This window comes from Anomalospiza imberbis, chromosome 5 (assembly GCF_031753505.1).
Source record: "Anomalospiza imberbis isolate Cuckoo-Finch-1a 21T00152 chromosome 5, ASM3175350v1, whole genome shotgun sequence".
Taxonomy (NCBI): Eukaryota; Metazoa; Chordata; class Aves; order Passeriformes; family Viduidae; genus Anomalospiza; species Anomalospiza imberbis.
This window is the reverse complement of record NC_089685.1, coordinates 21848815-21869079: the sequence shown is the minus strand read 5'-3', so window position 1 is coordinate 21869079 and position 20265 is coordinate 21848815. Positions and strand designations below refer to the sequence as shown.

Sequence of the window (20265 nt, the reverse complement as noted above, 5' to 3'; positions counted from 1 at the left end):
ATTTGCAAATACCAAATATAGCAGCTGAAGACCAATATTTCCCTAATGCTTGTGAATACTTCCACAAGATCCGATGGCTAATGTTTGTACAAAATATCAGCAGAAATACTATTGAACAATATGTAAAAATATATTCACATCAGTTTAAAAAAATCTGTGCTTTAACTTCACTAATATACTTGTTCGAGACATGAATTCAAGCTTTATATTCTCCCCAAACTCCTCAATTTAACATATTATCTCCAAACAAGAACACCACAATGGTGTTAAATATTTAATAATTATTGCTCCTAATTAATTTCTTTGAAGTCAGTGTTTCCATTGCTTTTAAGGAGCTTCATCTATTTCTAGAGAACATGTAGTTTTAGAACCCAGAACAGTACTCAGCATGTTAATCTAGTATCTGATCATGTTGCAATGCCGCATATACCTTACATAGTGTTTGATACAAAATATGTTATTCTATTGAAACAAGAAAACAAAGGTATTTAAACTGTATTTTTGCAATAATATGTATGCTAGCTCTAGATATAATCAACAGTGGTTATTGTGATTGATATTCTCCCAATATGTTGTCATTGTCACTGATCTCTCCCTATGTTTTTATGGAAAACATAACAAAATGTTGCATACCATTGCCTAGCAGTAGAAAAGCAAACGATTAAAATTTCTGCTCATTCTCATAAGATATAATTATGACAAGAATACAAAATTTTAAAGAACTTATTAATTTAACTTCAGTCTCTCTTAAAAGATCTGTTTCTGTGGTTGTTTTTCATATAAATGTGTGCTTTCCTTGCCCTTGTTCAATCCCACATCATGTGTAAGTCTCACAAACACATAACAACTATGTCCTACAAAGTACTGGTATTAGATAATCACATATTTTTTTATTTTTTAATTGAAAAAAACCCCAAAACCCAAAGTCCCCCACCCCCTTAATACTCTCCCTATACCATGAAGAATGTAGAATAGAAGAAATGTACATTATATAATAATTTAATACAGAACTTTGCATAATATTAATTCCTACACTTTAATTTTTTTTTACAAGTCATATGTGTGGTTACACTGTTTTTGTTGAAATAAGGGATGAATTGTTTCTAAAAGACTATGGGAAATGACCTGTTAGAGAAAAGAAAAATCACACTTACATGTCCATGTATTCTATTGTTATCTTGACATTCCCAATTTTTTTAAAATATAAAAATGTAGTTAAATATGCAGTTAAAAAAATTATCATCCATTCCACTTATTAAACGCTGAATTTAAAAAAGAACTGTGAGAAATACATCTGCTTTATGGTTGCTATAGCACTGTGCATTTCACCTAACCTCTTCTAAAAGTTCCTGATTTCAAGGTTATATTAAGTGTCTTACTATATTATTATTATAAAAAAAGAGTTTGACCCCAATGCACTGGTAGAAAGCTAACCATTTTCTCTTTGAGTGCCAATTACTTTGTACAGATGTACCTTCAGGCCTCTTTGATACAGTGTGCAACCCACAAACAGAAAATGAGTCCTTTAACTTTTCTATACATATGTATCTGGAAGTATTTTAAAAGGGAGGCAACTATCATCAAATAATATATTTTTCTCCTTTTTAATAGCTGCAAACAATAAAAAAAATTCCAATTATTATCTTTGTATTACAAGACTAGTCAGAACAATGGAAAAAATAAGTAAAAATCCCCATTATCTTTTTTTGTTGCTGTTGGGATATTAAAGTGAAAAAAAATTATGTGCTGTGAGGCATTTTAGATTCTTAGTGAGAGATCACTATTTCAAGCATAATATCAGGTGAAAAATAAAGCCTCAGGAGGCTGAGGTCTGCCCCATAAAAACCTGTTTAACGAGTGTATATAATCTGATGAACTTCCACGAGATTGCTGCTGGTCTTCTTCCCTAATGAAAACAAAACCTGAAGCAGCCCCATCCTCAACTAGTTCACAAAGCACAGAACAGAAAATGATTGTACAATAAAGAAACTGCAGCCAACATCTTACCTTTTATGATAGTAATGATGGTATTTGAATGTGGAAAACATTCATTTTCATACAGAGATCACATTCTATTTGCTTTTGTTTAATGATTATACTTCCCTTTGTTACTTGCAGTTCAGGTAATACATGTATGCCCATGTATCTATATTGCTTATGGGTCTGCCTCCCTTCTTTGGTGTTTTTCCTTCACACCAGAGTGGAATGAAGAATTATAAGACAGGTGAAAATGTCTGAGCTGAGGCAACTACATTTGGACCTTAAAATGCCTGTACAGGTGTCAGTAAATTCTACCACAGGAGTTCTTGCTATTGTCAAAACTTTCTGTTTTTATTCGAACCTCCCCAGAGGACATGATAAATTTCAGCTGATAAAATTGAAGACAGTTCGTGTCTCTTTGCTTTCTATTGAGTGGCACAGCAGCCGCTTGCAAGTATGTAATTTTCAAATTTAAAACCAATCGATTGGATCCTTTATTCCGCCTACAACTGCAGTTGTTGAATGAATGAGGAAGAAAGGACTACTTTGTAATAACTATTTCTCACTTCTTTATATCTATCTTCCAGCCAGTACTCACCAAACAAGAATAGGAGTCATTCAATCTGTGATCCAAGGTCTGTCTCTGAAGCAGTCTAAAGAGGGAAGCATGGTCAAATTTGCAGGGATTAGCAGAAATAAACTCATCCATGCCATGTTTCTGGCCACGGTCCGTATCTGTTATAAAAAGGAAAAATGTGCAGAACAATACGTGTGACTGTGTGTTCAGACTTACAAACACCAGTGTACACATGGCATATAAGTCTCAATATCTAAGCTTTCTTGAAAGTATCTCAAAGAAATAACTCATATAGAGAGATGCTTGCAGGGGAATTATTACAGAATGTCAATCTTTTAATCTGAAAAAATTATTACTGAATTATTTTTCTATCAATCATACCAATTTACTGAATGTAACAGTGAAAAAAATTGCTACCCAATGACAGATAAACCAAAATTTAGAAAGGCTGCCAGAAAACACAACATAGTACATGAAAAAAGTATTAAAGAATTGTTTTCTAGTGGACTCTGCAAATGTTTCAATTTAAAAACAATGTTATGAGCAGAAATGAAAAATATTCTGTAATTTCCTGGTTTAGTATGGCTCTCTTTTTAATTTTAGAAAAATAACCACAAAATATAAAAAAGGAAAAAGAAAAAGAAAAAAATCTAAAAGAACCCCAAACAGGTTTATGCATTTATTTCTTCAGAAAAGAAAGAGCATCTTTACTGCAGTTCAAAGTACCACTTAATAGAAATATTCATCATGGCTTGAAGCCTACTTCTCAAATGGCAAACTGGAGCAGAAATGAACACACTAGCTTGAGCTAGGTCATTTCCAGCCTTCTTTTTGTACTCAGCTTTTAATGAGACAAACCTTAATGTAGTAATGGCAAAGAGCTCCTTCAACCTTCCAGCAAAGTGTACTGAAAAAGGGAGCAGCATTTTTGTGTAAATACATTGAGAAAGCATCCCATCCCAAATGGCACTTCAATCAAAGGCCCAAATTTATTGTTCTTCACAGATTGCATCTTTCAACGCCTTTAAACCCCGCGGGTTTATCAAAAGAGAAGCTCTAGTGATTGCTTTCATTAATGTTCTGTTTTGTCAAAGTCTTCAATGTGAATTATCTATCTAGGATGGACAGAAAAAGCCTTACAGTGCCCAAAAGGACTAGTTACGTATTAGCACATTAGCTGTCTTGGATTCTATAGACTGTACTGGGGTGAACAGTCCTATCAACTTAAAAATTGACTTCCCCTTTCAATAGGGTCGGAGCTCTTTGTTCCTTTAAGTTCAAACCTATATCTTTTTATATTTGTTACCAGAAAAGTATAGATCTGTATAGTATAAATGCAATTTTGAAAACCTGCGTAGTAGAAATCTGAAATTTCTAAAGAAAGGAGACAAAAGTTTATTGATTAAACCCAATTATAGAGTCAGGTTCATAATAAAACTCAATATTGATCTGTGGGCATGATGCTAACATAATCAGTCACATTTAGAAATTTAGCCCCAGATCATATTGATCCATGTCAAGTCCAACTTTCAGCTGTATTTGTGGATGAGAACATTATTTAATTCAAGCTGAAGGATCTGCAACATCAAATCCTAGAAAGATACAGAAACTAATTCATATCACTTGGCTTTGCATTGTCAAAGCAAGAGTCACATCCATGTGACAGATTTCACCAAGGTGGATGTAGCAAATAAACAGTATGACAATATGTCGATGGTGTAAGGTATGAGACCATCACCCCAGAGAAGCAGCAGCATGTATTTTAAATGCTTGAAAGATCTGTAGCATATATGATTACACAGATTAGCAATATTTCAATGAGCATTAGACTAGCCTATCATTAATGACAAACCTAGCTCATATTTTTGACATAAGTACAGGAAATGCTCTCTCTTAATTAGTTCAATTTAACTGTATTTAAACACATTAATTCAAAGATAAACAACTGACATCAACACAACTACATTACCAAAAGTACTAAACAACATATGAAGTTATCTGTAGCTTCCAAAATGTCCAAACACAGATAAATCTCTTTTCAAATATGCTATATTTAATGTGCAAGTAACTGATTTCAGCATTTTGTATAAATTTTCCTTCTAATATCAGGTTTATCATATACTATAAATATTATTCATAGTAAGACATATGACAAAAAAGTACTAATATTTCTTTTTGCCATCATTTAGAAAATTATACAGAGTTGCATCATTCTTAAAACAACCTTTTGGTTTTTTATCTGGTTAACCACACTAACATAAAAAATGCCCATTTTTTAAGAGAGAAAGTGTAAGTACTGACAAGTAATGTAAGTATTTTGAAATCAGGAGATTGGATGTTGCAAATCAGATCCAGCATACTGACACAGTATCCAGATGATCATAATTAGTAAGGTGACCTACTGAATACAAAACAGCTTGTGAGAGCAGAATTTGCTATTACATAATTTGGGCAAAATAAGCAAAAGTACTGATTTAAAAGTATAAACATTTGCTAGATTTAATTCTAAAAGAAAGATCCATGACTGATCATCTTTTTGAGTGAATCAAGTAGTACAAAAAACATTGTCAAAAAGTAACAGAAAATCTGTTACCTAATATATTTAAGCAACAGAAAAACAACTAAAAACTTACCTTTGCCAGCTGTAGGCAAGCAGGAAATAACAGAAAAATAGATCTAGTGTAATACATTACATTTTTATTTATTGATATGATGTACAAACAAGATAACTGGTAAATATTTTGAAACCATAAGGAATTAAAAAAATGTAAGAACTTGAGCAAGGATCATGAATGAATTCATAAATGGTATATGACTGTGACTAAAAAAATTACTCAAGACTCTACTTTTAAAAATTGTTAGAGTGATTGCTTTTTTCAAATTCTTACATAAATGAGCTTTAGATTTCCTATTCAAACAACATGCAAATGCAAAAGACATATAGAGTGATATACTGTCATATAGTTAAGAAAAAAAAATACAAATTCATTTTTCTCTACATTTTCTCAATCTTGGAAAATGTTGGGAAGATATTTGGGGAGAGGTTTGAAGCAGTAATATTTTTCTTGCTTTTTCACAATTAGTTTTTCTTCCCTTCTTAATCCAATTTTTTGCCACGCTTTCCATGTTGCCTTTCACTCAACATCATTGGCTGCTATTTCCACGTTGCACTGCCTGTTTCAGGTTCTGCATTTCATCTTTTGGAAACTATCCTTTTTTATTTTCTTAATCAATATAGGACAAATAAACATATTTTCAAGCAATGTTAAAAACTAACAAAAGCCTTTACAGGAGTTTTAACACATTATTTGGTTGTTCTTTCAGACAAAAATTTTCATTAGGGCAGAACAGCATTCTAAGTATGCATTTTGCCATCTTTGCAAGAAACTTTAAATTTTAGTCCAGCTGCAAAGGCTATTAAAATCATCAAATCCTCACTGACTCAGCTCATACAGAGTTGACTGAATTAAGACTACCAAGAGTTTCATGTTTATGGCACATTCTCAAGTGGTTCTAGCATCCCTACCCAATGTCTCTGCCCCATTCCAGCCTAGAAGCAAATACACATTTCCTGCATCATCTACTCTGTGCTAGGGTGAACTACAGGCACTGGCCCTGCTGAGTGGTGACCTACTCCTTTTTGTGGCTCTCTGTAGCATCTCTGCTTGATTTTAAGCATCGTGAAAGCAATTTGAACTAGCTCAGGCAAGCAGGAAAGAAGAGAAGGAAGAGGCAAGCAATCTAGTATTGTAGGGATTAAAAAGCTTTAAAGACTAAGACTAGTAGGGTAAAGAACTATGACTCTGCTCCAGAAGGGGCTGGAACTGGTCGGAAAAGACAGTGCTAAGACATGCATTACATTCCTTCAAGTGCCACTCCAGACAGATGGTGACAGCTTACACTGGGAACATTTTGACTCCTGATCATTGACCAGGACTCCAAAGAACTACACAGGCCAAAGAGACAATCTATGACCCCAGAACTATATAATTTAGGTGTCAGGCCATGAAATAACTTCTGCAGAGAAAGTGGTAGAGAATGAGAAAACAGCTGGCCCATATGGTCTGTCAGGCTGGGGATATCACACTGACTGCCAGTATTTTGCTGAAGGGCAGATTTGAAGAGGATTGTAGATAGTTTTTACGTGTTCCTGACTAGTACAAAAGAGAGCACACAGGTGACTTGCTGGCTGCCTGAGGTGGTGGAGGCTGGTGTAAACATTTTCTTTCTAAAAGGGAGACAGGGATGGTTGGAGGCAAGAAGGAAATGGACCTAAAGGGGACTGGGGAAACATGAAGGGAGGGTGGAGTTACTCCAGTCTTCTTTTCCTGCAAAACCTGCTGAGAAAATTATGTCAAATAAAAAAATACCTTTGACTTGATTGTTTCTAAAAATGTAATTAATTGAAAGAGACTGTCTCTGAACTCATGAGGGTATAGGTTCAGAACATTTGGCTTTGTATTTCTTCATTAAGTCATGACAATCCCCTCATGTGCTACTTTTAACTCCTGTGTCATGAACAAGTTATTAGCAGTGCTAAGCACTCCAGCAGCCTTTTCAACTGTATGAATATATCTCCTAATACACTGCTCATTAAAAAAGGGATCACATCCTGAACCTTTATGTGATTCAAATTAATCTGCTTTTCATTGGTGCTTTCCCTAAAACATTAGTGTCCTTGGGAAACTTCTGGCTATTCTACAGTCATACATCCTTAAAGATTCTATTCTTTCATTCAGCATGCTTATGCAGAACAGTGGATCTGAAGGTCAGTCTCCTTTCCTTGATCATTTGCTGACATTAGCCTGCCTTCACTTTTGTTTTGGAGTCACCTAATACCACAAGACTGAAATACCAAGTTACTTATAGATGAAAAAATTGACTAGTATACATTTTAGAAGTTGGACAAGTACAATAGTAGTTTGATTCTGTTAAACAGCACTTTCATATGTTTTTCATAACTATCAAGAAAATTTCAGGATGAAAGGAGATATTTTATAACCGCAATACAGAAAAATATTGAAACATTTCTCCTCAAGTTGATTTTTTTCTACATCCTGCAGTTTAAAGATATTTAATTTTCTCCAAGTTATCAAAAATTCTTTTGGAACATTTTATCAGGGCGAGTTCATTTTTCATCTTAGAGGATAAAGAAAATGAGGACAGACTTTTGAGGTTTGAATGCCATTAACTGCCATTTGTTTCATAAAGCCCAAGCTAGTTTTCTACTTTCTGTATGTGGATATGTCATTGCATGATATACTGCAGAAACTAAAACAATGTGATCTTCTATTGGCTGGGAATGCTTAAATTGTGCATCAATAGGAAACTAAAAATCATAAAAATAGTAATTTTCTGTTCAAAATTGTATTTCCTAATACTAAAAATGTACCATAGTAAAGAACAAAAAATGGAAATTAATTTAATTTAATATATATGCCAGCTCTCAAGTACGTGGTGTTATATCTTGATTAAAAATAAAAGATACAGCTTCATGCAAACATTTTTCTATGGGAAAAGAAAACAAACTTTTCGTGAAACTGAATCTATTACATGTGATAAAAGGTCAGCTATAGCGTCTTCTTAGGAGTAAAACTATTCCTCAAGAAATACAGCACAGTATATATTTAAAGGAAGTAGGACTCTCAGAAAATTATTTAAGGTTATATGTGAAAACCCCAGTTCCTGAAGTATCTAACAAACTGATTAATTTGATTATGCCCATTTCTACCTCAAGTACAAAAGACAGAATAAAAGAATTTACTCATGTAGAGAGAACTGGATTATAGAAATCAGTCAAACAATAGTTCTAAATATCACATTAAATTAAATTCCAAAAGTTGCTCTATTGCAAAGAAATTTATGAATTATAATAAGTTATTAATTACTTTGTGAATTATTACAAAATATCAACATTAAAGTATATTAACCCAAAGTAAAATAATAATTTAAACATGGAATTTTGATTTATATACAGTTCAGTCATATGAGTTTGTGTAAGTAGATACATAAGCATGACAGAAAAATACATGATATTTTAGGCTTTTGAGCTTCCGTTATAACATCTTTAAAATAATCCTTACTTTTTCTGTGGTTTCCACCTGAGAACTGTATTCCATCTAAAATAATGTCTAAAATAATATCAAGATGTTACAATCTTGGTGTTTAATTCTTCAACATTATCAGTAGTTTTATCTCTGAAAACACAGTTTCAGTATATCCAAACTTGTGATTGTTTTTTGTACCTTTTTCTTTCTATAGCTTTCATTGCCCTGTGGTCAGAGTATTCTAGTTGCTTTCACTTCTGGGTGAACACTGTGTCCAAAACCAGGAGAAGGTCTTTGGCTACTGCTGTCAGTGGTCACTTCTTTTGTATTTTCTAATTGATGCACACGAAGTAGGGACATCAGGAAGAAACACAGTGAACTCCCACCCCCGAGCACAAATCCAGGGAATTGGGAGGAGGTGAGCAGAAGCACTTCTTGGCTGTTGCCTTACCTTTGCTTCTGCAATGTTACTTCCATCCTACTTCACCTTAATGGCCCCATAATGAATGATTATTTCACAAGGTGTTTCAGATTAATGCCTTTCCAAATTGTTTCAGATGAAAAACAGATGTCAGTGCTTTTGTGAGATTAAACTTTTTTCAATGACCTTGACACTGAAAAGCTCAATGACATTGAGAGCTCCTCAGGATTTTAGATAAATATTACTAAATTTAACAAGCACATTTTACTGTTTTCTGAAAGCAAACTGATAGAAGTTTATAAGATGAACAGAAGGTCGTGCGACTGAGTGATAGCAGGACTAAGGGAAGAGAATGGGTTTGGATCAACCTGCTACAGACTTCAGACACTAAACCAAGTTTAGTCTAAAATGTATTTCTCCCTTTTATCACTATGCATGTATGGTTATATGATAATGAAGAAGGATTATTGTATAATAATCGTATGATGGTCAAGAAATTTGATGGCCACTACAAAAGGTGATTGGATTGTACTCAGCCACTGTAACAATATAAAAAACCAGAAAAAGCTTCCTTTGTGCAGATATCTACATGACAGAATACTTTCAAAGAGATAATATGAAGATTTAAAATATGTTTAATATATGCTATCTACATTGATTTCTCTGAAACTATACTTTCCTTAAAGAAAGGTGATGAAAATTTAAGCCTGAATAATTTAAAGAATTTTTTATATGTAATTTAATATTACAGTATGTGCCAAAAAAAAATCCAGGAGCCCATCTATTGCCTTTCAACTCACAATGTACTGTCTGCATGGCAATTTTTTCATAACTAATATACATACAATATATGATAAAGCTGACCTAAATCTATAAAAATTCTGAGAATAGATTGATGCTTTTCTATTCAACACTACACTGGCTAGCTAATGAAATATATAATGCAAACCAAACACCGTCTCCATGGTAATATATGGGTCAGTTGTAAGGAATATGAAGCTAATTGTTGTATTTTCATGGATTATAATAAAAATAATGACCTACAAGTCAGGATTTCCCTTGTTGTTAATAATAATCCGAGTTAAAGAGCTTTTGGCTAACAATGAATGGCTAGACACATTTGCCTAGTGAATAAGTTCTGCTTAATTAAACTTCATTGAGGGAGCTGCTACATATTTTACCAGCAAAACCCAAAACCAAAGCCACAAAAGAAAAGAAAAGCCAACTTACAAAGTGGGGATATATCTGTGTTGGCATTGCCTCCTTTAAGATTCATCTTCTGAGCTTGACTTGCAGGAACAGGCTTGTAAGATTGACCTGTGGCTCTGTACATAGCTTGAACCCAGAGTATTCTATCCTGCTCATCGTCACTGGCAAATATCACGGTATCGCCCTCTTTAACAGCGTTGAAAAACATCCGACCACCCTGAAGACCTGAAGCAGTAAATAAGAAGGTAATCTTGATAAATATAAGTTACTTCTAAATCACCATCAATGTTTATTACATTACTGGTTTTACTCAGAGTATGTGTGCATGTGGAGGAGTGTGTTAAAACATTTTATAGGTATTTATGACCTAGAAATAAGATAAATCTAGAGCTATAAGGATCAAATGGTAACATATACAAGTAACATAAGTAGAACAAATACAGAAAGCACAGGAGAAAATATTTAAATGACTCCACTTTAAATTCAGCTCCAACTTATCTCTTATTCATCTTCTCTCTGCCATATGCTATTTCGCTTTTTTTTTTAACATATTCTCCTTCCTGGTATTATTTTATTAGCGGGAAATCCCTGTCAACTTTATCTTTTATTGAACAGAGACAGCTCCATATCATTTATCAGTGCTGCTCTTCCTTAGTCCTTTTCCTCATTCCAGTGTTTTTTTGGTAACTAATATACATAATGAGAACAGGACGCAACAGTCAACATGGCTGTGCTGGGATTTCTTCATGACAGAATTGTTTTGGTTTTCCAAACGCCTTCAGAGCATTGTTTGCATTCTCAATTATTCTAAACATCGACACAACATTTTCAAAGATCAATCTTCAATGTCTCAGAGTCTCCTAATTTCATAACCCTCCACTGCATAGGTAGAATTGTTTTTCTCTGCATGTGATTTCCCTCTTCCATTTTAATATTAACTTCAGGAGATTTTTCTGGTATCTCCAAATTTATTTTTGATTACTATGACTAACTTGTCTTTCACAGGCATTGTCATAATTTTTCTTCTTTTCTAAATTATTTATGAATATACTTCACAGTATACTGCCACATGCCACCATCATCAAAAAGAGAAAAGGGGAAGACTAACTAGAATTGACAACTTTCTTCTTGTATTATATGTGAACTTACAGTGTTTCAGGAAACTTCAGTGTAAAGTTTATTTTTCATTAGTCTTACAACAAACTTATTTCTAAAAGCACGATTTTTCACATCAGAATGTCCTAGTGGAATAATTACCAAAGAATCTTGGGATTTTTTTCTGCCAAAGAACCTTGGGAGTTTTTGCTGCTAGATCAAAATTAGCAAATTGAAACAGCTATTTTACACAAATACATTGTGCTACTTCAAAATAATGAAAAGTACCTGTGTGAGGAGCTGTGTAATCCACTGTGTATCCTTCTAGTTGCATCAGTTCTTGAGGCTCAGACTTCTTTTCTCTGTAACTGCACATTGCAAATGTGTATTGGCTAACCTGAATAAGAAAGGATTTCTTAATTAATGAATTGTATTTCAGAACTGTATAACAAACGTACCGCTGTTTAAATTAGCTTTAATTTGCACTGCATAAATAAGTCCCATTTTTTCCCTTTCCCAGAAGTATTTACAGTGTAAAATTTCTCCTCCTTTCCCCTTTCTGCCAAAATGAAGGAAAAATCTCCAAAACAAATAACCCACAAACACACCTCTCTGCAGTTTCCTGAAATACATTTTGGGCTGGAGCTTTATGAAAAAATGAAAGGAAGCTATTTAGATTCTGGTAGTGAAAATACTTGGTATTGTGGTACTGACCAAATTTCTCAGTATACTGTAAGAGGAAAAAAAGAACTATATTCCAAGAAATGGGGAAAACAAGAACTGTTATGTATAAAAGTACTGTTTGCAGAATGAGTGGCACAATTACCATGAAACTGGAAAAAGGAACGTATAATCCAGCCAATTCTAGCTAATGATGGCAAGTATCAGAACCTCCAGTTTGATTTTACAGTCTAATTTCTGTGCCTTTTGCATCTGTGTTCTCACCCACTCTGCTCACTAGATAAAGTACTGTGCAGGCCAAGCTGCCTGCAGCTGGCATGGACAACATTAGTTACTTGTCATCAGGTACAATTGTCAAAGAACTTATGAAGCAGTAAGAAGAGACTCTGTCACCAGGTGGTTTTTGACTCTGTAGACAGAACAGAAAATTATAAGGACAGGTGAGGAAAAGCTGACTGGAAAGATAAAGAATGATAAAGAAAAAAATGTAATATCTGTGAGGAGAAAAGCAATCACTGAAACAAAACTGAGGTGTTCCCAGCTCTACATGAAGAGCTGGGAGGATTAAAGAAGAAGACCAGAAGAAAGAGCACATCAATCTGTGAATACCTGAAAGTAAAGGGAACTGAATGTATACGCACCTCTGAAAATCTCATCTCCAAGGACTGCAGGATACATGGCCAACAGACTTGTTTTAAACTATCTGTAAAATTATACTAGGTTTTCCAGACAGGTAAGGAGCTCATCTGATAGATAATGGATTATTTTTATTTTGACTACTGATTGCTCAGCTAAAGTATCTACATTTATTAAAATAATACAACTTTAGGAATGATCCTTTTTGAAGTAAAATTTAGACAGCTGATTTCAGCTTCATTCATATATTTGCTGGTGCTGTATCTTTACTCTTTGTAAAAGGTTGATGCTTTTTGAAAATAAGAATTGAATGTGTAACCATTATCTGGGTAATGCTCTAAAAATATTTCATTATTTTACGTACTGGGCTTTTCTGAAACAGGACTATGCTATTTATGTGCATGTAGTGCATGGTGCCTGAACATCCCTGGCACAGCCTGTACAAGCAAAAGGAACAGGTGTAATAGCTCTCTCTGTAAAATGGCCATCGGGCCTCAAATGCCAAACTGGTGTCTCTAGAACCACAGCAGGAGTCTGTAGCGGAGAGAAACTAAACATAGCTCTTCTAGTTTTAGTTATTTCATTAGTTAAGCAAAGACAGTTTTACAGGGATAAGAATTTGAGAGACACTGTCATGCAACTGAAACTGAGTGTCAGCTTTCCACATCAGATTTGGTACATTAACTTCAATGGGCACACCAAGACCACATGAAATATACATAAACACAAAAGACAATCTAGTCTACCCCAAAATTCAGACTTTCAGGCCAGAAAGGGATTGCCAGAAGCAGCTAGTCCATCCTCTAGCATGACAGGAATAGCAGAATTCCACCTTGCTATTTGTGCATTGAGCCCACAGTCTTGCATTCATTCACGTCATACTTTAGAAAATTACTGTATTTTGATTTAAACATTTTAAGGTATCCCTGGGCTGAAAAGGCAGGGCCTTGCAGACAGGGTCCAGCTGGGAACAGGGCAACCAGCCCCTGCCCAAGCCATGGGCACAGGCCAAGGATGGACTGGGATGTGGAGAACTGGAGACCTGCTGTGGCATTTCTGGGGCTGGGGATGATGGCCCCAGGAGGCTGAAATGGGAGTCTGGGCTGGGGCTGTCTCTGCCAACCCTGTCAATCCTGACATGGGGCTCATTCCTATGCTATGCCCTCTGCTCTAGGCCTGGCAGCAGCATCACCTCTGTCACTGCTTGGTACTTCCCTGCTTATTGTCCCACAGCCATATTTGCCCTCATGGACAGACATGGAAGGAGCTGTTAGCTAGTCACACAACTCTGAATCCTCTGCAATTAGCATTACATTTAATGAGAGCTTCCTCCTTTTCTTTTCTTTGCAAACTGAATCTACAGTTTTAATTTTTGATACTGGACACTGTAGTAAAAAATTTTCAATTTATTCAATTTGGTTGAATGAAATAAGCTGCCCATATTTTTCAGATTTCTTCAGCCACTGAATGTTTTTGAAGATAAACTTGTGTAAGATCTGGGCTGTGTATCTTTATTCATTTTTAACCTTACCACGATAACAAGACAGACATTATAATGCTGCTGATTTTATTTTATCGAACGTATTGCAAATGTGTTCTCTTATTTTAAAGGAACAATCAGTCATGATTGGTGACTTCATCTTTTTGTTGAAAATTAGACATTTTGAAGTTTCTTCACCAAAGAAACAGGAAAAATTCAAGAAAATTTTGTTGGGGCAAAAAGTTTCAACAAAACAAAGAAATACAGAACTTGCCTCATTTATTTACACTTGAAGTCTCTTAAACCCTTTTCCTTATGGTCATCAGTGGCTGCTCTCACTTACTACAAAAAGAATCATCGGCACAGTCTGAAGTAACACTTTTAAATATAGATCCATGACTGAGTTTAAGTGTATTGTTAGTAGTAAATGGAGCTGAAATCTGCTTTGCCTAAGAATTCAGCAAATTAGCATAAATACTTTATAGAATAATGAGTACTCAATAGTCAGGACTATCTACAACACATTCTCAGACAAAAACAGAATCAGTTTGTCCTCTTGAACAGTAATCTTGACAGAATAAAAGGCAATTATCTTCCTACAACAGCATTTACTTGAATTTTGTTATTTTTCAGATGTCCAAACACCTGACTATCAGTTGTTCTACCAGTTTTGTAACAAGGGAGAAAACCAACAACCAATGTATTTACGACAGACAGATAGGTACAGAAGTGTGATTGTGACTTATGAGGAATGCCACTAAGGGATGTCCCCAAAGGGCACAAAGACTGTTTAATGTGCTGGGAGGAGGTGTCACTGCACACCTGGCAGCTGATTTTGTGGTGTCTGTTACAGGCCACCACTGGGCTGCCCACTCCAGGAGTTCAGCAGCAAGAATTACCTTGCGTGGTGTGTGTGTTTAGAAAAAAATTATCCATGAAACAAATGACTGACTTTTCAAACATTTGACCAGGTAAAATTAAAAGGACAGAAGTAGATCTGCATTCCAATTACTGGAGGAAGATACCAGACAGTAAATTAAGTAAAACAGGTAACAGCAGAGGCTTTCTACCAAGTGTTATGTCCCTGCCTTTTCCTGGCTTTAAATTAATAACCTTTTAGAGAAGTGACTGGATACTAAAGGAAAAAAATCAAATAAAATGAAGAGGTTAAAATTTCCAGATACAGTAACCTTTCTATAACGTTGATCTATTCTTTCAGAAACCACTAACAACTTGTAAAAGGTGCAGCAATAATGAAGGTGCACATTACTTACATCACACTCTGAAAAAATCAACATTATTCATCTAATGTCACAACTGAGTTAAATTTTCAAAGTGTGTGTAAACCATACTGGGAGCCTCTGCTCTAGCACTGAATTTCATGTCCTTGACATTTTACTACTGTAAGCTAGAAGTTAATATACAGAGGAAGACTTGTCAATAAGTCAATAATATATCAATACAACAGACTGGTCCATTACTGAATGCTTATTTCACATGTATTGACTTCAGCTTATTGCCAGGGAATGTATCACAGCAGGACTACATAAATGAGCCAGAGCTGTCTGGACAGTAAATATTGATTTAACATTGTATTTTTTATATAGCTTTATTGAATTGATAGCTGTTTTAAAATGAAATAGATGACTAAATCCCATCACAGTAGGAAAATTCCTGTAATATTCTCCTCCAGCATTTCAATTTCAGCATAGAGAGTAGAAAACAGTTAAAATTAACTTGACTGGAATAAACCAGTCCCCCAGATGATGGTTCCGTATTGTACGCACATAAAGACTGTGTCTCTCAGATGTGCAGTTTAAAAATCAGATGACACCTGTGGCTTAGAGGAAAAGAACAAATTCATTCTTTCTCTGAAAGGATTGACAAGTAGAATGAATGTTGAAGAAAAGCATGAAGGACAAAGGAGCATGTAATCTTACTGTTTTTCTTTGCAACTTGAAATGATTTTCTGTTCACAGCCATGCCTTGACAGCTATCCTATATAGAGATCTTCCCAAAAAATATTAATAGTCACAAAGTGTCCGCATCTCTTCACACAGGACCTTGGTAAAATCAGAACCCAAATGAATTCTGTAGCTTTACAGAATCTCCTTCAAATACTCTTAGCTTTTAACATTAAGAAAGAACTCTTTCAGTAATTTTTTTTACAACCTTATGATTTTAATCACTTAGGAGTATGAGGAGACCAGGTGAGTGTGACTGACAGAGTTATAAAGAAATCAGGCTTTCTGTAAAGCAGTTTTAGAAGTTTTTGTTCCTAATAAAGCCTCATTAAGAGGCTTCAACTTTTGTATGATACTTATGGAGACTCAGACTTTAAGAGTTTCTGTCAATAAAACAAAGGAGACAGAACATTCTCTGAACTTACTGTGAAGAACATAAAATGTAATCTGAAGAGAAACACCAACAGAAAACAATGACTTTTTTTCCAAAGACTCCCTAAAATCATTAATTTCTCTGTTTTGACAACTCAAAATCTACTATTTTATTTATCTCAAGTCAATATCACCATTCACTAGCATGTGAAAATACTAGCAGTTCTGGGTTTGGACAAAAAGTTATAAAATATGAGCACAGCACATTTTTGTGGCCAAGAACAGCTACTAGACCATATTTTATGTAACAATTACATAATTTTACCCAATTTAATATTTCAAGGAAGAAAAAAGTAGCATTATATTTAAAAAATCAGAAAAAGTTCTTAATATAAGTACTGTTGCTTTAATTTCAAAGGCAGGAAATATTTGCTGAGATAAAATAAATTTAACAGTAAGTACAATCCAATTTATGAAATATTAATTTATTTCAAATTGAGTGCTGGTAAAAAGCTGTCATCAGACTATTACAAAGTCACAAAAATTTCATCCAGAATTTTTCATGTTTCAGTTGAAACATTGCTCAGTGTAGGGACCCAATTATATATATATCTGTAAAACTTGGTAATATTTCTGTTTACTAGGTATATATATTAAAAAAAAAAAAGCTGGATGTCTCTGTGCTGTAAGAAGCTTGGAGTAGTACTGCATGTGTTGCCTGAAGACACTGAGTTACAAACTACTCCAGAAATCATACATAATTTATAGTCCAAGGATTATTTTATTGAAATTTCATGGCTGGCTACTAACCTGAACAAGGACAAAGTAGCGTTTTTTCCACCGCTTCCAAACCTTCTGTCCTAAAGCATACAAGTACCTGCAAAGGAAATAATAAAGGGAGTGGTTTTTCATTAACAAGAAGCATGACATTAGGAGGACCAAAAAAACACTGTATTAATTTACTCTGTCTACTGAACTGCTCCTTCAGTGTTATATGTAAAAAGTGATTTTTCTTCCATTTATTCATTTCATAAAAATGCAAAGAGACATTCCTTTTCACTAAAAACAAGACAAAAATCAGAAAAAATGCTCATGTTTGCAAAGATTAACCTGCTTATCACTTTTATTTCACTGATTTTATCTGAAAAATAGAAAAAAGTAGCTTAATGTAAAACACTTTTGACTACACAGAAATACTTTATGCTAGAAAAGTTGACATTCCCAACAGTTTTTATTCTATTTGTTTTCCACAGATTTGCTAGCGTTTATTTAGTCTGTGAGAAGTCAGTCCCAGAGATAGTGTGATAAAATGCTCACATAACACAATGTCAGCAGACACACAAGATTAAATTTTTTTTCAGAGTAAAGTAGAACCTAATTTCCCAAACAGAAGCACTTCACTATAAAGGCTCTTAGATTACAAAAACTCCTTGTCAATTTAGCAATTTCCAGGCTTTGAATCAGAGGACATAATCAGGAGTATCAACCAGTGAGAAGAGAAAACCACAGATGCTGATACTATTTGGTGGTAGAGAGGGCACACTCATTACCCAAGATTTTGCAGTCAATTTTCTGGCACTATAATGACACTTTTTCTGTCACTGTGGTCATGTTGCACTGTTGTTAACAAAGACAGCAAGAAGAAAAGGATGAGCTGTGAGATTGTAAGCAAGAGCCCATGAGTGGCAAGAATCTGCTACTTAAAACCTGACAGGAGAGCAAAATATTACATATGAGATGCCCCTGCTGGCTGGCCAGCTTCTGTCAAGGACATCTGGTACAGCTAGGCTGGTCAAAGGCAGAACAATGATTGTTCAGACGGATGAACGCTGGCTTCACAGGGCACTCTCCAGAGGATGCCAGTACACACATTATGAAGTAGCTGTAATAACCAGGATGGGAGATGGTTGGTCAGATGAACATGGGCCTCTGTGGTAAGAGAATATGGTCTGCTGCCCTCTACTCACTTCTGTGGCTTTGCTGCCCAGTAGTTTGCACCTCAGTCAAAAAACAGAGCAATGAACAAACATCTTATGTGAAATAAATAAGCAAGATAAAAGCAAAAACTTTTTTATACCTGTCCTGGGTGTACTCTCAAGAACGTTTTCTCCCACATTAGGCATCACAAAGGACAAATTTATGTCTAAAATAAATGTTCATTGTACTGCTTATTAATTGTTGTTTGTCAGATTATGTAGTGGCTCCCTTATTATAATTATGAAAACAGCGTTTGTCCTTCTTCAACTTCTGCTACACCTGTATTGAAGGGCTACTTTACTTGGTTACTCTGCTTTTTATTTGTATGAGAAGGAAAAAAAATTGGCTTTGTGTACACAATTACCTGTTCATGTGGCCTTCTTTGAATAGTCCAGATCTAGCCACAGTCTTTTTAACTTCTTAATTCTGTGACTATTATAAATTCAATGAAAATAAAGGAGTAAGGGTTATGTCAGAAAGGGTACAAAAAAAAGGACCTACCAGGGTTTATTTTAAAATTTATAATTTTTTGCAACTAAGGAAGCGTTTACCTCACAGACTTATGGTCACACATTCTTCCACAGAATACGAACTGTTTTCCTTCTCATATATGTTTCAGAGCATTAGCTTTCCCCAAAGCACACAACATTGCTATTGCCATGCTAATCTCTTTACTATTGTCAGAGGGTGGAGGGGAAATAAATTATGAATTTCACATAGCCTTGAAGCTTAATGACCTGAGGGAGAAAAGTAAAGAAGTCCACAGGTGGCCTTTGGTCTCTCTCAGCCCTAAGACTGCCCTGTGCTTCATGGTGATTCTGCTACTGCATCCCCCTGCATCCCCTGGAGTATCATGAAGGCTTTTTTTATATATGTGAGAAGGTAACTGCCGCATTTTGAAACTGTATTTTGAAAACCCAGTTGAAAATACACAGTACTTCAAAGCTACAGTACAAAGATATCCTGACCATATTCCCACCCTCTTGGCATTGTCTTAAATGACTGTAAAGAAACCATAGATTAACAAAGGCTTCTTGCCTCTTGCACATCAGAAAATGAGTCATCCAACCTTAGAAACTCTATGCTAATTCTGTGTCACTATTAACTGATCCTACTGCACAAAGTGCTTTTAAAATAATAGGTCTTAAAAGAACATTTTTTATCAGAGAAAAGGTGATTTTTTCTATTACTTGGCCACCATTTAAACTACTCTTCATGTAAGATATACCACCTATAGTTCTGCAGTACAGGCAGAAATAATATAAGATACAGTAAATTCAAACATATAAAACAATAAAGCACACAAAAAGAAATTAAATAGCAATGTGCGCTTTTATTCCTCCTATAAATCACTTCCAACTAAGATACTAAATAAGAGCTTCCTTGGAAAACAAAGAAGTGGAACATTAACTACCTAACATTAAAATTCACAAATCTTACATAAGACCAGGTAACAAAGAAAGCAATCATGACACAAAGCTAGGATTTAGTATAGAAATGCAAAGACTTATGCTGTCTGGTTTTACAAATCACTATAAACACACAATTATGTTATTAATCCCTCTTCCAGTGCCATCTCTAATGGTACCAGTTTTTTTCTAAAGTTTCCACCATCTACAAGGGATATATCCTGTGCTCATCTTAAGTGTGTCTGCTCCTGAAAGACAAAGAGATTAATTCTTACTCAAGAGTCTAACATTTTTAGGTGGAAGGATCCACCTAGGCTTCTAGAGTCTTCTTTGAGCCTTTCTTTCTCATTCATTTTCTATTTGGAGAAAAAAAATTAAGAAAAAGAAAAACAAATGAACACGAAGTACCTAAGAATC

General features: G+C 34.8%; 1 protein-coding gene across 12 annotated transcripts in view; it reads right to left on the bottom strand.

Moving 5' to 3' along the window:
- Positions 1 to 20265, bottom strand: part of CADPS2 (calcium dependent secretion activator 2) — a 284902-nt gene that overhangs the window by 91978 nt on the left and 172659 nt on the right. For all 12 annotated transcript variants that reach the window (XM_068189862.1, XM_068189864.1, XM_068189853.1 and 9 more), the window contains exons 9-12: positions 17273 to 17339; positions 11618 to 11726; positions 10256 to 10459; positions 2579 to 2715 (exon numbers count right to left, since the gene is read on the bottom strand). In XM_068189862.1, coding sequence (XP_068045963.1) covers positions 2579 to 2715; positions 10256 to 10459; positions 11618 to 11726; positions 17273 to 17339 — 517 coding nt within the window. The remainder of the gene's footprint in view (positions 1 to 2578; positions 2716 to 10255; positions 10460 to 11617; positions 11727 to 17272; positions 17340 to 20265) is intronic.